Here is a 21,812-nt window from a genome sequence, read left to right on the forward strand (position 1 = left end):
ACCCGGTGTTAGGCCCGGAGGGGGTCTTTGAACAAAATGTACGGGGATGTGCCATGTAGACTTTCGGATGCTGACTTTCTCTAGGAAATATAGGAATATACACCTTTTGAAATCTCAGGATCCAACATGTAATGGACTATTCCAGTTGAAATCCATACACCATATGGAAAACACGACCTTAACCTGAATAGGTTTCAGTGGTGTAGCCAAGGGGGGGGGGGGCAAGGGCAGCTCCCCCTGTGAAAAGTCTTGCCCCCTTCTTGCCCCCCCCCCCAGTGCGATGGTGACTGCCTCGACATTTAAGACTTTTTTGTGTTTCTGACCAAATTTACATTATATTTTGCCATTTTAACCTAAAAAGTGCCAATTTTTGCGCGTCGCGCGAATTTATTCACTTTCTGTACCATATATCACCAGTTTAGCTTTTAAATTTAAAATTTGTCTTGTCCCCCCCCCCCCTCTGAAAAAGTGCTGGCTACACCACTGATAGGTTTTCATTTTTTAATCTACACCCTGTGTGGGATATTAAGACCAAATCTTCCATAAGGGGTGTATGGATTTCAAATAGAATAGCCAAATCCTGATTTATACTTTACCTTGTCCAGCTTTCATTATTATTTCGTCTGCCCAGTGCCAGAAGTGAGTAAGTGCAACAGCTGCCATGTGTAGCTGCCATATATAGATGAGTACAATACAGTGGCGTAGCTGGGATTTTTTCCAGGGGGGGGGGGGCAAGCCTGTATGGGGCGGGGGCCCAAATCCACCAAACGAAAATGGGGGTAGGTGCGAGTGGTGCGACGCACCCCCATCGAAAAGAAAGTGTACTTTAAAAGAAAAGTACACTTTCAAATATATCAAAGAAAAATAAAAAACAAAGGTAAATACGTTTAAATTTGGCAATACAGTGGCCCAAGAGAGAAAATGGTAAACCGGGTTATTACTGAGAAAAATTTGCTTTTTTATTACTAATTTGGTCTTAATAGAAATGAATTTAGGCCATAATTCTTGCTAATTTCCTGGTTAAAGTGCGCGCGAAGCGCGCTAAAAATTACAAATTTCAGACAAGGTTAGCCCAAAATGAAGGTAAATTTTTCGTAAAGGCCAGTGCGCGCGAAGCGCGCAAAATTTAGCAATGTTACCATATTTCGGTCCAAAACATGGTGTTTTGGGGAACATATATACCTTAGGCTATTTTAGGGGCCTGGACCCGGTACCCATCTGGTCTAATCGTAAATCGGCCCCAAGTTTGAAACAGCTCAATGGTAACGACTTTTCTTTTTTGGTTGACCATTTTATTGTGTTAGTCAATATACTGTTCCTATAGGTGCTTTTGTGCAATTAGCATTTCAAAAGATTTATATTTCTTTGTCTTTAAGAAGTCATTACAAGTATATTGTCGAGTATATTGATAATAATCGTATGGCCCTACATATCGTAGGCCTATGGATTCCCTCTTTCTCTTTCCCTTCTCTTCCCCATCTTTTTCCTCTCTCACCATCCTTTCTCTTTTTTCCCCGCACTAGGGGGGCGGGGGCCCAAATAGACAGTTTTTGCCAGGCTTATTGACAATAATCATATGGTATTACATATCGTATGGATTCCCCATCTCTTTTCCCCTCCTCTCCCTATCTCCCCCTCTCTTTTCCCCTTCTCTCCCTCTCTTTTTCCTCCCTCTCTCCTTTTTCCCTTTTTTTTTCTTCGCTAGGGGGCGGGGGCCCCAATAGCGCTAGGGGGCGCAGGGTCTGAGGGGCGGAGGCCCAAATAGGCAATTTTTGCCAGGGGGCATTGCCCCCCCTGCCCCCCCCCGACAGCTACGCCACTGGTACAATATACTCTGTGTAAATTGCCAAATGTTCACAGGGCATTACACTTGGCCACTTCCGGCATTGAGCAGTCGAATTTTTGTTTTTCATCATAGGGAAGTGCAGTCTTATGGCACAACTATTTGAAAAATGGAGACAGAGATCTAAGTACATTTCACGCAGGGTGCCCGGTGTTGATGGGATCCAAATGGGGTAAGTTTAATAGACTGTTGGCATTGCCCTTTTAATTTTTGGCTTAATATGAGCTAATAACCCCCCCGATCTTAGTGGAAATCTGGAATTTATAACCAATGTGACCATTTATAGCGTTTCTTTAGGCGAATTTAAGGGATCTGGAATGAGCGTTTTAAACGTTTCGACAGTATTTTTTGTGGGACATGAGAGCACATCAGACATATCGAATTGCATTCTGAATACGAAGAATGTCTTTCTGATATCAAATCATTTTCATTTTTTAAATTCACGATATAATACAAATTTTATGACAAATTATTAAAATTTGATATTTTTCACATTTTTGATATATAATAGTCCTCGAAGTAAATTTTATAAATCTAATGATATATTCTTTAAGTGTATGTAGCTGGGAGGAAAAGCCGACGATCAATTGAAAATTTTGACCTTTATTATTGAAGATATGGATTTTTTTCCCAAAAAGACCTGATTTTGTTTGGTGTTTTGGGAAATCCATATCTTCAATACGAAAGGTCAAAATTTTCAATTGATCGTCGGCTTTTCATCCCACCTACGTACACTTTAAGTATAAATCATCAAATTTATAAAATTTACTTCGAGTATACTGTTAAATATCAAAAATATCAATTTTTAATCATTTGCCATAAAATGTGTATTACATTGCGAATTTCAAAAATCTAAATTATTTGATATCAGAAGGACATTCTTCGTATTCAGAATGCAATTCGATATGTCTGATGTGCTCTAATGTCCCACAATAAATACTGTCCAAACGTTCATACCCCATCCCTTTAACAAATCAATATAACAATGCTTTACGTTTCTGAATATTGGCATTGACATCATATTCAAGAAGCAAATTATTGAAATTTTTGTTTTCATTAATTACGAAATTATATTATTCCAACACTATTCTTGCAGCCTGCAATCTCTGGATTCGTGAGCATGGACAAGTTTTCAGACGAAAATGTGGCCTTACACAAGATGATATATACTAGAGGTTGACCATGAATGGCGAAATCGTGTCATTTCATAAACCATTGGTATTAGAGCATTTGCAACCCTCTTCACGCGGGTGTCGACTGCAGACGTGCACTACGACAACGAATATTGTTCAAGCTTCCATCTAATTTGCATTATTTACATAATTAATGAGCTAATTTGAATAAATGTTAATTGATTTCGTAAATTAGGACAGCTAGCTAATTAATTATGCATAAATTATTTGGAAGTCATTAGGAATACTTGGATCAAGTTTGAAATAAATATTCTGTCAAATAAAAATGTTGTGAACATTTATATATTGTTATTTAGCAAAATATTGGCAAACATTGCATACGTTAAATGAGCACTTTCAAGTCATATTAGCTCATTACCTACATTGATTAATTGATAAAAGAAATACAATACAAAGAAATTTAAAATGTGTGTCAATCGTATTTCTTATTAGCTTCATATTGGGCATATTGATCAGTGTGCTTTTGCCCTACTCAATCTCTTTAAAACATATAACAGAATTTCCTCAAAGTCAATTTCACCTTAGAATATAACGAAATTACAACACAGTGGCCACAAAATCAACAAAATCGAAATCAACTGAACCTTTGGGAGTAAGCTTTTACACAAAATGTTTTCACTGATCACGTTATATGTCCCCTTTTAATTTCAGTCCAGCGTCTATAATTATCGTTAATGCTTGTATATCTCGCCGATCGTTATTGAGCTGGGACGTATAAATAAGATGTAAAACGAATAGCGACACAGTTTATACGTCAATGATTGACTGATACACATGTATACCATCAGTCACTCTATCGGTGAATTCGGTATAAAACCGGAGATCTTCGGATTCATTATAAAAACTTAAATTTTACTGAAATAAAAGCACACCAGGTTTAGTCTTTCACGTGGTATTTTAGTACAGCATTGGGCATTACAATCATACAAAAAGTAGAAATTCGAGAAAAATTGAGGGCGTCGCTATGGAGCAAATCACACATTATGGCGTTAAGTCTTCAGTTTGGAATGCCATCATGTTTGCCTGTACCATATCCCTACAAACACAAATACGTTTTTAAAACGTTATAAACATGTTATAAATGCGTTTTGGTTTTGGTCAAAACGTTTAAATGACGGGTTACATAAAGATCAAAAACTCAAAAAACTAGAACATTTTAAAAATGTTGTCAAAATGTTATTGTAAAATATTTGTTGGCAAACATTTTTGCCAAAATAATTAATAACATGATAATTTAGAATGTTTTGCTGGAAGTTTTCTGAAAATATTTTCTGAATGTTATTAAAACGTTTTATACCCTCTATATAACCCGACATTTAAACTTTTCTGTAAAAGTTTGTTTGATGGGAGTACACTGTTACGCTTCAAAATCAAGATCGGAAAAACAATCTTTCAAAAGCATTGTCATGATTGTAGAACCGCGTGGCCAACAACCCATTTTTGGCACGTAGCAGTCGGGGTTTTTTTTGCAGCTGTCATGATGCCTTTCCCTCCATTATTGTTGTTTTTTCAACCAAATGCGTCAAATCCTTGAGGCTCTTTTTTCGCGCCAAATGATTTGCACAACCCTTTGCGTTTTGGCTAGTCCTGGGCGATACATGCGTGCTATCCGCACTAGTATTTCCTTCTGCCGCGAGATTTTTGCCGCTATCCGAAACAACTAAAGCATTCGATGATTGTCGTCTGCGCAGAGCTTTAAGCATCATCTTACCGGCTAAGTCCTCGCCGCCTCTTCTTCTTGATGTCCCACTGTCGCGATCGGAAGATGTATCACTCCCACAGCTGCCACCAACTGGGAAATGTTTAATATTTTCAGATGGTCTGCGATGAAGTCTACTACTAACTCGACCGTCGATATTATCTACATGAACATTGTGATGTCCATTTTCATGATGATCATTATTATGTCCGTGATGTCCATTCTCATGATGACCGTGTCCAGTCACACGATGATGATGACCATGATGTCCATTCTCATGATGACCATGTCCAGTCACACGATGATGATGACCGTGATGTCCATTCTCATGATGACCATGTCCAGTCACACGATGATGATGCCCGTGATGTCCATTTTCATGATGACCGTGTCCAGTCACACGATGATGATGATGCAGCACTTGGCTATTGTTCAGCGGATCTGCCGATGGCACGTATGGGGGTGGTACAGCCTTAGTTCGATAAGACCGCGTTACTTCAACCTCGAATCGTCTATATAATTGTCGAAACTCCTGCGACCATTCTTCTTCACTGTCCCTAAACCTCTTGAATTCCATCCTCTCCGACCGCGAGATTTTTCAAATTTCCAAGGCTGAGATGTATTTGGCCTGCTCTCATCTATGTGATAATTCGCCGAAAATGGTGCCGGAGATGGATAAAAATTTACTCGGATCGCTTTAGACTTGCGATCACTATTGGCCCAAGACCTGTTAATTAGGTTCAGTTTTGTTTTGTAAGCTTGTGTTAACTTGCGTTCTGGATCACTTAAGGAGCGAGTCAATCTGGTCGCAGGAGCTGGTCTTCCACTATTGATTGGCATGCTAGATGCCGAGCCCGCCCGATGTGCACTTTCGGTGATTTCAGAAGTTCCGCGTAAACTCCGAGATTCATCTCGACCTCGCCATGCTCGCAGACTTTCTGAAGATGCACGAGTTTGTTCGGACGATATCTGACGGCGTTTACTATGCTGCTTTGGATTTTTGGGCAGTAGCCACGGTTTATCGTAAGTTCGATCTCTCACTACATCAATGTCAACATGTGTCTTGTCATATTCATCGGACCAGTCCTGAGCGTTAAATTTACGAATATTGTCTTTATGTGCTTCTGACGCTCCACCCTCATCAGTCAACATTTTAGCGCACAATTTATGTCCAAGTCTACATGCTTCTAACAAAGGCGTCATACCAGACTTGTTAGCTACATCCGTAGTAAGCTTATACCGCTTAAGAGTCCTTACCAGTTCTCCGACTATTTCTGTGTGTCCAGTTGATGCGGCGTAAAATAATGCCGTGTTGCCATGACGATCTCTGTGATTCAGATCAAAATCAACTGCTCCTAAAAACACACGAACTAATTGTGGTCTCCGTCTTAAACACGCATGCATCAAAGCATTCCTGTCAATCTTGTCTTTATAACCAATCATAGCACCTTGCTCAAGTAAGAGTCTAGCGATACCAACGGCCCAAGATTCTTGTTCAACTAGCGTGCAAAGAATCAACGGAGTGCGTTTCTCGCTGTCTCGCTGGTTCACATTTTCACCGGCTGACACCAAAAGTCGTAAATCGTGATATTGGCCGCGATGTATCGCGGCGTGAATATCGGGCATCCCTTGTAGTTGTTCACGCGACATTCTGCAAAATGCTGAAGTGGATAGCTTACATGACGAAAGATCTTCTTTAGAAATAGTAGGGAAACAGAGAAATGTTCACCGATCTTCACTGTTCCGGGTTACGAAGGAAAATAGCAAACATTTAAGCGCTAGCCGGTAATGCGACCCGTTGCTAGATGTACAGGGGCTATGTACATAAACTTTATTTAATCGGGGGGGGGGCTGCCACCTATTGTAACCTGTACATTTGTTTTTTGTATAGACCATAATGTTGAATAAAGTAAAATTGTTGATATAGAGGTTTCTGGCCGGGAGTTCTGGATAGAACAAAGATCTTCTAGTAAATTTCCTTGGGATAGAAACTGATTCAATGAAATGTTATATTATCGAAGAACAACGAGGAATTTGAACTTATTTTTACGTTTGTTACCAAGCGCTCCAGTCTTCAATATTTTTGAATTGATGTATTCTTAACCTTTTATAACCTTTTGCGAATGATGTCGAAAATGTTTTGTGTTTGCTGGGATATGCTGGGAATTGCATCTATATCCAAATATTTATACGTTTTGAGATATTTTCTCAAAACTTTAACTTGGAGCTCTCTCAAAACCTCTAAACCAATACGTGGCTTGTTTGTCATGTTTGTACTCATTTTAATGCAATTTTCATGATGATTCTAAATATGGTCATGAAAATGAACAATTACGAAAATTACCGGAAATTTTGAAACTTATCACCTGCATTCGACACCCGCGTGGATATATTAATGCAATCAGTAAAATAGAGAGTAGCACCCCCGGGATAAGACCAATCTTTGTCGACTGAGCATACCGTGATTGGTGTTGGCAAATAAACTCAAGATATGGATATGAGATCCTTGTTTAACAATGCAAACATTTATACCAGTATTTAAGTAAATACGTCATTAATGGAACTAAGACCCTTGAACATTTTGTTGAAGACACTGTATGGAATGATATCATGAATATGGCGCCCAATTGGGCTGCTTTATACTTCACCATATAAATTCTGTCCTAAAAAAACCGCTGAAGGCCTATGTATAATAACTGGAAACTGTCTTTTATAAAGTCATGGGATTATCAGATTCTAACAAAACTAAGAAAGAGAAAAGGTTCTGGAGCTATCCAGAGTGTAGAACCTTAGATGTTTTTATAGAACCATGGAAAGACTAACCGCTGGATGTTCATGATTGGAAGAATTTCTTCACATTTTGACGAAGATAAATAAATATTCAGGTTATAGGCCTACTTTTGTCGAATTTAGAGTTGCTGGAAGTGCACAGATCTGTGCGTATATTAGGAAAATAACATTTTTTTTTTCGTTCAGTCTTCGTCGAACCAGTTCGGGGTTCTTTTCAAGAACACTCAGTCAGTATTCTCTTGACATAGGCCTGTCCAGCCGGGGCAGCCAAGAACTGGGCCAAGCACTAACCTAATTGTTTAATTAACACTTTTGAATTATCGTGTTATCGCGTTAGTTCTATGAGTGGTTCTATGCGGTCCATTGCTAGCAATGGTAGAAAGACGCACAAACGTCTCTGAACTATGTGCGCAAGTGAAGCAAAATACAATGTGTTATATATTTTCCTGAGACAGATTTATTCTCAAAGAGAAAAAATGGACATGGAACTTGCATTTAAGCCAACGCTGTTAATTGGTTCAGTTTTTTGGAAGAATAAATAATGTAGATTTTGTCATTTGTAAGGCATGTCGTCATTCAAGATTGTGTAAAGTCATTAAACAAATAAAATATAATCTCGGTTTTCATCATGAGTGTTAATAACGATTATCGATCCGAAGAAAATTAATAGTAATTATCGATTGCGAAAATATTACTGACATAATCATGATATATTAAAAGATTTATCCTGTGTTACCATGGTTACCAAGAAAGTATCTTATAATGCTGTTTCTAAAAAATCATTTCAAAATTGAAAGTGATTAAATTATACTTCAACACTACTTGTTTATTTCGTTTACCGGAAGCGCTTTCAAAATAATTTTCCCTAAATTTTCATAACAGAAAAAAATACATAGGCCGGTTTTCCCAACAAAAGTGGAATTTCGTGATCCATAGCCTCATCCTCTATTTTTCTCAACCAAACGTTAAGATTTCTATACCCGACCGAAAACCACTGGATACATAACGTTTATGTGCAAAAACAATCTTGTGGATTCATTCGCTTAGCAAAAAAGTATGTCAATTTTGTATTTACATTCTGTTCGCAGAACGAAAAAAATTTCTTAACTTCACAGAGTGCAAACTATTCTTTTCCTGAATGCCTTGAAGTCTAATTTTTGCATGAGTTGTAATGTCCAATGGTGTACTAAAACAACATGTAAAATACTAATGCTGAAGTGCTTAAATATTTTATAAAATTCAAGTTTTTATATACCCGGTGATCCCCGAGTTTCGTGTTCACCGATCGAGTGACTGACACTTCTTGTACACGTGTATCATTGCACCATTGACGCATAAACGGTGTGTATATTACTATTCGTCTTTAGTTATACGTCTTATTTATACGTCCCAGCTGCGTGAAGTTCCTCTCAATATAATGATCGGCAGTAGCCTACTCGCTAATACACGTGTTTATGATATAAATTATAGGCGCTGGAATGAAATGGCAATTTTATTTATGTGTGGCTCGAATTTAAAACGGGACATAATGTGATTAGTAAAAACTAACATATAAGAATACATATTCATTATGCAAATCGCACATTATTGCTCATAAAACCAGTGTAAATGTAGAGATAAATGACAAAAGGTCACCAAAAGGTCATGGAATTTAACAATCAAGCGTTCCTTCCATCCGCACATTACCACATAGAGAATGTTTATCTTTTCACATAAGTAACAAAATCATATTCAAACATTAGACCTATTATTACCAATGTACATAGTATTGAAATGTTAAATGGTTTACTGTAACAGTCCCATGGGAAAACAAACAGACCTAATGGAGTATAATCAATATATATATTTATTTCATTTAAGACGAGTGTGGTGACAGGGAACCATATTTTATTTTCAGTTCTAGCCATTTAAGTGAAAAAGCTGTAGGCCTAGTGTTCTTATTATTAATACATAGATCTTATATATAGGAAATGAATTGAAGCCATAATCGCATTTACATTTCCACAGGTTTTACGGTTCTTGAGTTAAAGGATCTGGAATGAGCGTTTGAGCGTTTCGACAGTATTTTTTGTGCGACATGAGAGCACCTCAGACGTATCGAATTGCATTCTGAATACGAAGCATGTCTTTCTGATACCAAATAATTTTCATTTTTGAATTTCACGATATAATACAAATTTTATGACAAATTATTAAAATTTGATATTTTTCAAATTTTTGATATATAACAGTCCTCGAAGTAAATTTGATAAATCTAATGATATATTCTTAAAGTGTATGTAGCTGGGAGGAAAAGCCGACGATCAATTAAAAATTTTGACCTTTCATATTGAAGATATGGATTTTTTTTCCAAAAAGACCTAATGTTTTTTGGTGTTTGGGAAAAAAATCCATATCTTCAATACGAAAGGTCAAAATTTTCAATTGATCGTCGGCTTTTCATCCCACCTACATACACTTCAAATATAAATCATCAGATTTATAAAGTTTACTTCGAGTACTGTTAAATATCAAAAATCTCAACTTTTTTTGAGAAAAGTGGGGGATGAGGCTGTGGATCACGAAATGCCCCTTTAAGCTTTGGTATCTCATTTACATAACCCACACCAAATATCTTGTGTGTCAGCAGGGGCGTTATAGCCAGGATGTACCGGTATTGGAGGACTGATTTTGAGAAAGTGGACTTTTTTAAAACCATTTTTGAGCATTAAAGAGTCTAATTTGGACTTTTTGACCAGGAAAAGGAAGGGGGGCAAGGGGCGACCGCGACCACCAACCCCCCCCCCCGCCTACGCACCTGTGTCATCTTTATTTGTCTCAATATTTGACTACAAACGCCGCTAGGTCATTCCAACCCACCTTAATATTTCATTATTTATCTTACCTGTAATATACAGCTAACGGCAAAGACAAAAGTGTTACATTCCGGGTTTACATTCAATACCTTTACATGCATCTGTTAAAGATAAACAAAACGAAAGTCCGCACTTCTTTCTTTCAGGCATCTATTGGTAAATAGAGTAAAATTTGACATAAGGGACGCGCCATTTGACTTCCGGGAAGGGCTAGAAGTTTTTTAAAAAATCACCCACTACATGGGTTAACCCCCCCCCCTCCGTCACTTAAAAACAAACTTTCCTCACCATCACTAAAAAAACTTAACTTTACCCGCCTAACTGTGTATACAACAATTCATGAAAATTAAAAAAATCCTGGGCAATCATACCAATAAAAAATCCGGACCAGCCCCTTTGGAAATCAAATGGTGGGTCCATAATTGCAAGTAGTCTACAAACCCTGGGGGCACTCAACTTTAGAAGTGACGGTATGTATGCTCATTGGGTCGCCTTTTTTAAACATAGGCCTACCTGAACAAAAAGTAAATTATTTTGTGCTCCCATTTTTTTCGAAATTTTCTACCCGATGATCCAATTTTTTATATACCAAAAGACCCCCTTTTTCATTTTGTTATACCCAATGACACCCCTAGTATATCGATAGGCCCCTCCAGACATCGGTAGGCACATACCCGTCCCAGAGTCTGTACCCGTCCCGTCACTTCTAAAGTTGAGCCCTCCCCCCCATCATAACAAACCATCCTGAACAATATATGAAATAAAAATTCCCTTTAAAAGGGAATGGTCGCAGACGATGTAAAATTCCTTTGATATAATTTACAAAATATTCTTGTTAAAATTCTTCATTTCTTTATGCATTTTCATGCAAGTTTTGTATTTTATTGTGTAATGTAAGTCAATGTCATTAAATCCTTATTGCTTTTGTATTACACTATAAAAATGAATTCTTTGATAAACTAGGGCCACATCTTAAATTCTGAATAAAAAACAAAAGAAATGGATTTACAAACCCTAATAAAACAATGTCAAACATAAGAATCACATTTTTCTAGATGCTTATTTTCAATTCTCATAACTTTCCTCATAATACAATGAAAAATAAAAGAAACATATTTACGGATCCTAATAAAACAAAGTCAAACATAAGAATAACTTTTTCTAAATGCATATTTTCAACCCACCGCCCCCTAACTCAACACAAAAGTTGGCAACCATGAGAGTTATCAAATCTTTCAAAGACACCCTTTGCAATGATTTTTCATCAAATTTACCCCCCTTTTTCATACAAAATCGAGGACAAAATTTGGCCAAAAACAACCCCTTTTTTGTGGTTTTCAATGACTAGAATTTCAAACACCCATTTTCAATGACTAGAACTTCAAACACCCCTTTTTCAATGACACTAAATATTGCCATAAAATTACCAGATTTTCTCAAGTACCCCTTTCATCCCAATTTCGCGGACAGTGCATATTAAATACCCCCTATTTTGCTGATTTCACAGTCAAATTTCGCGGACAGTCCAACTTAAATACCCCCTATTTTGCCAATTTTGCGGTCCTTGGTACTGGTAAAAAAATTACACCTTTTCCGCGCTATTTGGTAACTCTCATGGTTGCCATTTTGGGTTGAGTTGGGGGGCCGGGATGTTCAATTCTCATAATTTGCCTCATAATACAATGAAAAACAAAATAAATAGATTTACTAACCCTAATAAAACAAAGTCAAACATAAGAAATATATTTACAGATCCTAATAAAACAAAGTCAAACATAAGAATAACTTTTTCGAGATGCTTATTTTCAATTCTCATAATTTCCCTCATAATACAATGAAAAACAAAAGAAATACTCGTAGATTTTAAACTCTCAAATTTTAAGGATTTCAATAGAAGGCGTGAATGTGAGTGAGGCCTTAAAACCTCATACTAAATTCCCCCTAAATCGTGCCATAGCTGCCCTCTGGGGCTGTTAACCCAATAAAATTCGGTTAGACTTCCAGGCTCAGCAACCTCAAAGAAACAAAGTTCAAGTGCATCAACCCCCACGTCTCAAAATTAATTACGCATCACGACCAAAGTCTACACATTGTAAATTTTACTTTTATCGTTACTATGACAACGATCATTCGACCCAAACAATTTTATTTAGAATACTTTGATACCGAGCCACGTACGGACATTAGCTTATAACAATTTTATTTAGAATACTTTAATACCGAGCCACGTACGGACATTAGCTAATATTTCTGTGCTTTCTATCTGGATAATAATACCCGCAGTTTTCTTCAGTTTGAATAAATAATTATTTTAAAAAGCCAACCGGGAAAGCCAACCGTCACTATTTTCGGCTTATGGCACTCTTTCTTGCCATAGTGTTTTGTGGCAACTAATCTAAACTGAGTTAGAGCAACAAAACCTGCATTTGGATTTGGAATACACATCAATTTGGTTAGTGGTATAATCTTGTTTTGTTTTTTCCGTGAATGCATGAAGTAGGCCTTACCAAAAATAATACTCTCAAGTTTGAATATGTAACCGTGCACGAAGTAATAATAAATAAATAAATGAATTAATAAATAATAAATAAATAAAGACTCCTTTCTTAATTTGAATTCCATCGCGTTTGAGCATGTTAAGCGGAGTTAAGACGTTTTACTTTGGATTCTATCGAGTTTTGAGCATGTTACTCCCGAGTTAAGATTCCTTATCGAGTTTTGAGCAGGGAACCCGAGTTAGGACTCCTTACTTTGGATTCTATCGAATTTTCAAGAGTTTACGAGGGCTGGTCAATAAGTTCCCGCAACTATGGTGTATCTCCGCTCATGCATGACTTGGATGGCTGTTACTTACGCTAAATTCAAGTTTGTACTTTTGTCTTTCAAAACGAATATGTATTAGCGACGCTGAATGCTTAATTACGTAATGACATTAGCATAAACACAATAGCGTATGGGCACTGCCTGATTTATGGTGAAAAGTAGTCAAGAAAATTTCGCGCCAAATTGAGGTATTGTTACATAATTCCAAATATCTCGAGAATAAAAGTATAGAATCTGGCACGGTTTTTGCAGCTTTATAGACCGATAACATAGGCATGATGCTGGACTCTTTTTAGACATATACCATTTTTATTAAAGAAAAGAAATCGTGTTGAATATCTCCCATTTTGAGTAGGCTTTGTCACCCATTGTTCTTTACATAATAAGAGATAGAAAGATTAATCGATGACAAAATTTAACCAATGGTACCTGGTTTGATTGGGTATCTACTGATTATAAAACAGGGAGGTCCCAGTGGTGAAACCATAAACATTTCTTTCTTAATGAACCCTTAATTTCAAAAGGTCTTGTTTTTGTAATTAAAGTAGCACACCATAGAGAGGCTCTGGATTGAATAAGAAATTTGATTTTCAAAAGGTATGTCTAATTCTAGCATAAGACTCGGTATAGCAATTCACTCACACAGCTACTGTTCCGCAAACCTTGCATTAGTCATATTTTTAGCGCGTTTTTGATGAATTTTTACTTTTTTCATACATTGTTGGTACTTTCAATCATGCATACCATCAACGCATGCGCATATTTCTATTTTTGTTGCAACAAATTCTATTGTCCTGACTATGATCTCTAATACCATACCAATAATCATATTTGTTTTGTTTCATTTTGGAGATAATTTGGATTCTTTCTTCTGTCGTGTGGGCTCTTTTTCGCGATTTTCACACCATTTTTGCTTGTTGTTATAGGCCTATTTTTGGTGAAGTTCAAAGACGGTCCCTTTCCTCATCTGTTGACGGATACATTTCTTCTTTCACAATTATCAATTGAATATACTCAGATTACCTCATACCAAAAATAAGGCTTGTAAACTGCTTTGGTCCTTACTTCTGCTTCTTTTTATTACACATTCCTCAAAGCCAATTCAAATTTCTCGCCAATGTTGACAATAAATTGTCAGTGTACATATAGCAATGACTTTATGCAAATGAGATTACATAATTAAAGGTACTCTGATACTAATTGTTGTGCGTTTTCAAAGACAAAGGTACAAACTTTATTGATCGTAAGTAACAGTCATCTAAGTCATGCATGAGCGGAGATAAATAATGGTTGCGGGATATTATTGACCAACCCTCGTACTTTACCCTTACTTGGGTAACACAAATTGTTAATCCAGTCCTTTACTTTGTCTACTATGATATCACTTTTAACGTGGGTCTACTTTTCGGCGCGCGTAGTGGTAAAAGCCTAACATTTCCCGCCTTTTACGAGCTGGTCAAACTATAGTGAGAGTACAAAGAGGCAAAAATTCATATGTAGAAGCTAACTACCTGCCGATTAGCCAAAAAGAAGTTTTCACCAAGGAGGTTAGATAGAAAGGAGGGAAAATAGATTACGTAATGCTTTAATTGTTCCTTTCATGTCGATTTGATTTTCCGCCAAGCTATTCATCGAAAAGTATCTTTTGTTCGGGACAAAGAGCTTCCGCCATTAAATCGGTAAGCTGACATGTCAGCGTATTAACGCTTCACCTTAGCAGGTTACTGTCAATAAGTAATTAATGATGCCAATGCCCGATGCGTTACGTAATTCAAACACCCAGTCGGGTGTATTTCACACCTGCCAAGCACAAGTCACCCAATTTCGAAAATTGAAAGTTGAATGTACACTCTCATGAATATTCATTTTGATTGGCAACATTTTCAAGTATGTCAGCGCTCAAATCGGACACAATAGAACAATAGACCCTGCAGTGCGTTGGTTTTCAGTATTGATTGGACCAATCAGCAACATTGTTTGAATAATTTCACCACTCACAAAAATTGGGGTGAATTATTTGCAAAGCTCCATTCTGATTGGTTATTTAAGTGAAGACATCACGTAATTGACCAATCAGAGGCAATGTTAGATCGGCAGGTGTAGTGCTCGGGGAGTTAAAAACGCATTATAGTCCCTTAACAGGACACTCATAAGAATGGGGTGATGATTTCTTTGGCCACGTGGACCCCTTTTTTAATATGTTGTAACTCAATAGCATAATGCTCTACTATATACATGATGTATGATGTAGTGATATTAATATTAACATATTAATGAAACAATTTCTTCATAAGAGGAATTGGTCACACAAGACCGGCAAATAGTATCAAAGAATTGTTTCTATTTACTTCTTTTCTTGCAGTTGGCAAAATGTCTGGTAAACAACTCCAACCAGTGCCCCCTGGCCCAGAAATCCGTATCCGTAAACCATCCGTAAGTCAACCGCAGCGTACACGTAAGCATTCCGTATTCGACAACCCACCAGATATTACAGTGCTGCCTATGACGGAGTATTCACGACATGGACATGGATATGAACTTCCATCGCACGTGCACAGATCGGGTGAGCACATGCACAGATCGGGTGATGATGCCCAAAGCGTGGCCACTGAAGACAGCCGAACAAGGAAGGTGTCATTCATCGGTGGTCCCCGTCAACGAGGAATCTCCGTATCGAGCCTTCAAAGCAGTGATTTTGGTACTGGGACAAGAATAACGCGAAAGATATCGGCATCCAGCGTCATGAGTGATTACAGACGCCAAGCAATGCGACGCGGTGATCGCAAAATTAGCGACTGGATTATGCGAAAACCGTCGCGCTACGCGAACACCTATAAACTAACATCTGATAAGCCATTCAACAGTGCGGTTGTCAGGAAAACAATAGAAACTGAACTAGAACAATACCTATCTGGTTTGACCTATGAACCCACTCAGATGGGAAGCAAGGCAAAGATGATTAGCGATGATATCAAACAAATGGTCAAGCTGCACGGTTTCGGAAGATATAAGATTATCTGCACCGTGACCTTGGGTCCAAACAGAGGTCAGGGGTTCAGGGAGAGTAGTAGGTGCTTATGGGATACTGAATCTGATAGTTACGTGACCGTCACATATAATAATGGAAGTATGTTTGTTGTGGTGACAGTCTTTGCTGTCTTTCATGAATAATCTCTATAGATTTTGATGTGCATGCCCCAGTGGCGCAGCTTGGGGTTGTGGCGCCCGGGGCGAAAGATAATGGCGCCCCATAATTCCTGAGATAATTGCGCGTGGTGCACTTGGCACAGTACCACCTATTTGGTTATAATTAAAATTGAATTTTGGTCTTAAAATAATCTTTCGAACTGTGAGTATTTATTTTAAAATGCGCGCAAAGCGTACAAAAATTTTGACTTTTACCGCTGGAAGGGCGCAGAATCAAAGCCGAATTTATTGATTCAGTGCCCACTCCCCCTTTAAGATGATGCCAGGACACATACATGATCCTTTGCCCCTAGCTATGCCACTGGTATGCCCACATACGGGGATAAAGGGTGTTGTTTGATTTTGCGCCACAAGGCACAAGTTGACTTTGTGTGTATGTGACAGCCATTTGTGTGGTTGCATTAAAAAGGTTTTTTGCTAAAAAGTGGTCTCAGAAGGCAGCCCTGCAAACACGAAACGCTTTTCAGAAGGGTATAAACATTCACGACATTTTTTTCAACACTTCAAAAACATTCTAACTTAATGTTAGGTGTTGATAATGTTTGCCAAGAAATAGTTTATAATCGCATTTTGACATTTTAATAATGTAAGAGTCCTCTGTTTATAAAACGTTTGAAGAATGCTTTATGACCTTTACCACGGTTGTTTGATGTGATCATTTATTAATTACACCATCAGCTATCACACTAATATTCACATATATTTTTAGCTAATTTAATAATAATAATAATAATAATAATAATAATAATAATAATAATAATGTGAATTTCTAATGCGCACATCTCCAAATGGCGCTCAAGGCGCGATACAGAGATAATCTTACACTACATTATAAAAATTAATTTATATGGATTTTCGTATCTATATCAAATTATTCATCTTTTTTTGCTTTTATTGAGTTATGTACGTCATCCACCAGTGGAGCTCCTGCGCCCCTCCGCAGAACTTCCGGTAGTGGATGTTCTGCGCTCGGGGGCGCAGAGAATCCACTGTCGGAGTTGCTGCGCTCGGGCGCAGTCCCTTATAGGTAACGGTTGATCATTGCTGCGCTCGGGCGCAGAACATCCACTGTTGGAGTAACTGCGCTCGGAAGCAAAATAATAGATTTTCTTATTATAATAACGGTGGATCATTTCTGCGCTCGGGCGCAGAACATCCACTATCGGAGTTGATGCGCATACATGTTTTATTTGGTAATTTTTATAGAGGTTGTGCGTGAAATTATTGATTGGCTCCAACCAAAGGATTTGAACCGGTGTCCTTCACCGTAATCATGGCGCAGTACAGTCCATTCAATCAAATGTTGTCATCAACCTATTTGATCGTAGTGCATTGTACGTGTGTGAGAATAACTGTCGCGGTAGATTGCAATAATGCTTTTGTTGAATGCATTTGCGTACTCCGCCATATTTACGGTATTATACGTCATATGCACAACCTCTATTCTATAAATGGTACTTTTGTGTGCAAATTGAGGGCGCTATTTACTTATATTCTTAATTTAAATTAGCCGATTAAAGCCATAATGTACGATCTTATAATATGAAATTGGTTATTTTGATTTCAAACCTGATTTTTTTTGCATATTTGTAATGTTTACACATGTCCCAACTTGCACCTAAATTGAATCAGCCAAATTTGTTGTCTTTGTAGGCCAACAGTGCAAAGTTCGACATATTATCATAATTTGAAAATTATGATAATATGTCATCCCGTAGAACTGCGTGTTAAATGGCCAAAATAACCAGTGGAGTTTCTTCCACTTTATCTTATTATTTCAACCTAAAATGGACAAATGGACATCAACCCTTCCCGTCAGTCAGTTATTACTAATACTATTTCAACATTTTAAATAAACAATAACAACATTAAAATTTGACGGCACGTTAAAAAGTTTTTTGAAAATTTCCTTCCCATTTGTTAATCTTTTTTTTGTTGATGTTCTAATACCATTATACAAGTGTCTGTCCCTGGTAAAGATGCAAACGAGATTTAAGATGAATAGCGCCATCATTGTTCAACTTTTCTTTAAAATGGCACAGTTTTATATGCCACCAAACAACCGTGTTATATAACCCAACATGTAATTGAAATATTTTGAACAAAACCAAAACGCATTGAAATCTCAATTGTAATGTTTTAAAACATGTTTGTGTTTGCTAGGAAGGCTCACATATAGGGTGTAACATACCTGTAACAAATTACATAATTGATTCGAAATTTTTTTGCGATTGAAATATCCACCATGGGTGTTACATTAATACAGGACTATTGGGGTGTCTGACATTTTACATCTGAATGTCAGAATTGAATGCAGGTATGTTTTTTCTTTTAAACTTTTTTTAAACTTTTGGATAACACACATCAGAATACCTGTAAACAATAATTGAAATGGACTAAACATTTCACATATAAAAAAACAAATGGGTGACATACCAATCAGTGCAAACACAAACAAATGTATGTTTTTGTTGGTGAACACATTGGTCTATTCTTAAGTTAAACTCCATTCATGGAAGACATGAACTCAATCTTCCACATAGGTGAGTGTGAATCACAGAGGTCGGTATACACAAGAGTCGCATTAGTTTACATGTTCACGTAACCTCCTTCAACTCATTCATACTTTTGGATACCTCCATATTTGGTATTACCTAATTAATTATTTATACCTCTATGTTGTTTACATAGTGACGTCATTAGAGCTGGTCACTTCGTCAAACATCCGACGAACGAACGTTTGTAGTTTTCTTTTTATTACTGTTATATCGTGAAATACCATATAGCTGACGTGTTAGTCCAATATGATAGGAAAATATTTCTGGTGATGACCCCATGTTCACATTGGCTAATCAGCTGTATTTTCGCTGGAAAGGGGCCGGGACGAGTCGGCCATTTTGTTTGCAAAAGGCATGTTCTTCTCCCGCGTTACCCGGAAGTGGCAGCACCAGAACAAATGACGTCATTTCTGGATTTCAGCCGGAACGGTTACGTTCACTGCTGTGCATCAGTATTCGCCACTTGCACGGTTCCGCCATTATGCACTATGTGCGGGGAGAGCCTCGAACTGGCAGCATACATGAATGGGAATTGAACCAGTCATAACATTCTGTGTAAGGTTACGTAATTCTTCCTTTCATGGATGCTGCCAGTTCGAGGCTCTCCCCGCATATAGTGCATAATGGCGGAACCGTGCAAGTGGCGAATAGGCAGGGAGAGTCTACTTCAAATGGGGTTACCTGAATGGGTGACTCCATTTGAAATCTATATCCCCTGTGTGGCAGATTAAGGTCATGCCTTCGGGGTGTAGATTATGCAAATTAGTTTCATTTTTCATTCCGTTGTTGAAAAATGACGGAAGTTGGTCTCCAACACAGGCCAATTTCACAAAACACAGGGCTACATGACTCCTGTACATACACTCCTTCCTTGTCAATTTCACAAAGCACCGGGCCAATGAACATTTGTCCATTTTCGGCACATTACACCAATATCCCAAATTTTGTGACTTTTGATGCTCTCTTGTTCCGAATGATGTATCAAAATACGCAGAACAAACTGTGACGTGTTATGTCAAAAGGAGACTATTTTGGGCTTGATCGTAAATGGAGAAATAGCCAAAAATCTGCCCAGGGTTGATTTTTTTACAATTTGGGTTGGTTGCGAATTTGTGATGTTATTAATGTTTATAATATTTTCTGATAGTTTCAGACCGGAACATAACTGGCATCTTGTATTTTTTTAGACATTTTTCAAGGTAATTCCTACTCTCAACATTGTTATTAAATGATATTTTTAAAGGCCGGTATATCTCAATTTCCAATTTTATAATACCATAACTTACGAACTCAATATCTTCGCTTAGGAATGTCCGATTTCACTGGGGAAACGGTGTTATGGAGCAAAATATACCTATATTTAAGATATGTAAAAAATCTCAAAATTTATAATCTGCCCAAAAGCGTCTTCTTCTGACATGACACGTCACAAATGATCTATCTATTGATTACTTTATTTGGTAATTTAGGTTGAGTGTCATTAAGATATTGCTTTTGTTTTATGTATACAAATACTTTTGTGTGCAGTATACCAGACCTGAATAAATCATACTGCAGTTACTGTCCGTTTTCCTATACACAATACACAGTGCTCTCACCATTGACGCGCGACCTTTACAAATAGTGTATGTTAGAAGCATATGCATTTGCCTAGTTAACATCACTGTGTGAAAAATAACCGGCCAATATTTAAACTATTCTCCAAACTTCTAGCAAATATATTTCTCTAACATGACCTAAAATTACAGCTAGGTTAGATGTTCAGAAATGGTCGCACTTTTGTAAAATATAAGTGAGGGCAAAGCATAGCTAGCATAGCTAGCCAACTCCCCGTGTTAATTGAATGGAGATTTGACCGAAAATATTGAGCTATATTGGTAACGGACCGCTCCGTTCTGAAGGATGCCACAAAAAACGGTACAAGCTACATTTAAACTATTCTATGAAATTCTAGAAAATATAGTTTTGTAACATGTCCTAAATTTTTAGCTAATTTAGGTGTTTGGAGAGGGTCGCACTTTTCGGGTTTAGGAAGGATATGTAAACGACAGATGACACCAAAAATATGAAGAAATTATTTCCAAACCGTGTTAAGTCAACAATCATTATGTTGCTCAGGCCATTGTCTCATTTCGTGAACAAAGGTCCACATACCATTGTTTCCTTTCGTTTCCTTTATAATCGGTTACCCAACTGAAGCTATAATACCAGCTTTATTGCGATATCGCGCATGTAAAACAGACACATGTGCACAACCAGAGAAGATCCGATTTAATCAGTTGAGCTGTTTCAATGAGTGTTATCTTGGTTTAATAGCTTTTAATGGAGTTTAAGTCCTGCAAAGGTCGAGTTGAATTCTACTGTAGACATGACTGCATCATGTGAGTGAGCAAAACAAAGTGGCTATAAACACCTTAATGCATATTATTATTTCTCCTTATCAACACAAAGTAACATAAAGAACATTAATGCAAATGACATTAAAGAGTTATTAAGATCAATTTATATAAGAACGTTTTTGACTTTGGAACATTCCGAGGACTTAGAGCAAGAACTAGCTATGGCCACAATTACATGTTACTCATTTCGGCAACAAATGTTAATTCTGCCCTCTATAATATAATGTAAGTGACTTTGGGGGTATGTACATGGTCACTTGCGTCTAACTAACCATGCTAACTGTTTCATGTATATACCCCAAAGTCACTTGCATTTATTTTGGAGGGCAGAATTAACCATTCATTTGTTGCCGAAGTGAGTAACATGTAATTGTGGACATAACTAGTTCTTGCTCTAAGCCCTCGATTTTATGCTGTTTAGGTGATAGATCTTTTTTCTTATTTA

General features: G+C 37.4%; 3 protein-coding genes across 3 annotated transcripts in view; 2 read left to right on the forward strand and 1 right to left on the reverse strand.

Annotated features, from left to right (window-relative positions):
• The window catches only part of LOC140135747 (prolyl 4-hydroxylase subunit alpha-1-like), a 39,961-nt gene extending 36,246 nt beyond the window's left edge, over positions 1 to 3,715 (forward strand). The window contains exons 12-13 of the mRNA XM_072157361.1: positions 1,919 to 2,015; positions 2,940 to 3,715. Coding sequence (XP_072013462.1) covers positions 1,919 to 2,015; positions 2,940 to 3,016 — 174 coding nt within the window. The 3' untranslated portion in view covers positions 3,017 to 3,715. The remainder of the gene's footprint in view (positions 1 to 1,918; positions 2,016 to 2,939) is intronic.
• A 507-nt stretch (positions 3,716 to 4,222) lies between these two features.
• Positions 4,223 to 6,385, reverse strand: LOC140139394 (uncharacterized). Its single transcript, XM_072161159.1, has 2 exons — positions 5,368 to 6,385; positions 4,223 to 5,332 (listed from the first exon to the last, which is right to left on the reverse strand). The coding sequence occupies exons 1-2, from the start codon at positions 6,383 to 6,385 to the stop codon at positions 4,512 to 4,514; spliced, it is 1,839 nt and encodes a 612-aa protein (XP_072017260.1). The 3' UTR covers positions 4,223 to 4,511.
• Positions 6,386 to 12,543: 6,158 nt separating this feature from the next.
• Positions 12,544 to 17,307, forward strand: LOC140146035 (dynein light chain Tctex-type 5-like). Its single transcript, XM_072167778.1, has 2 exons — positions 12,544 to 12,832; positions 15,566 to 17,307. The coding sequence occupies exon 2, from the start codon at positions 15,574 to 15,576 to the stop codon at positions 16,372 to 16,374; it is 801 nt and encodes a 266-aa protein (XP_072023879.1). The 5' UTR covers positions 12,544 to 12,832; positions 15,566 to 15,573; the 3' UTR covers positions 16,375 to 17,307.
• The last annotated feature ends 4,505 nt before the right edge of the window (positions 17,308 to 21,812 follow it).

The sequence above is a fragment of the Amphiura filiformis genome, chromosome 2 (genome assembly GCF_039555335.1).
Source record: "Amphiura filiformis chromosome 2, Afil_fr2py, whole genome shotgun sequence".
Taxonomy (NCBI): domain Eukaryota; kingdom Metazoa; phylum Echinodermata; class Ophiuroidea; order Amphilepidida; family Amphiuridae; genus Amphiura; species Amphiura filiformis.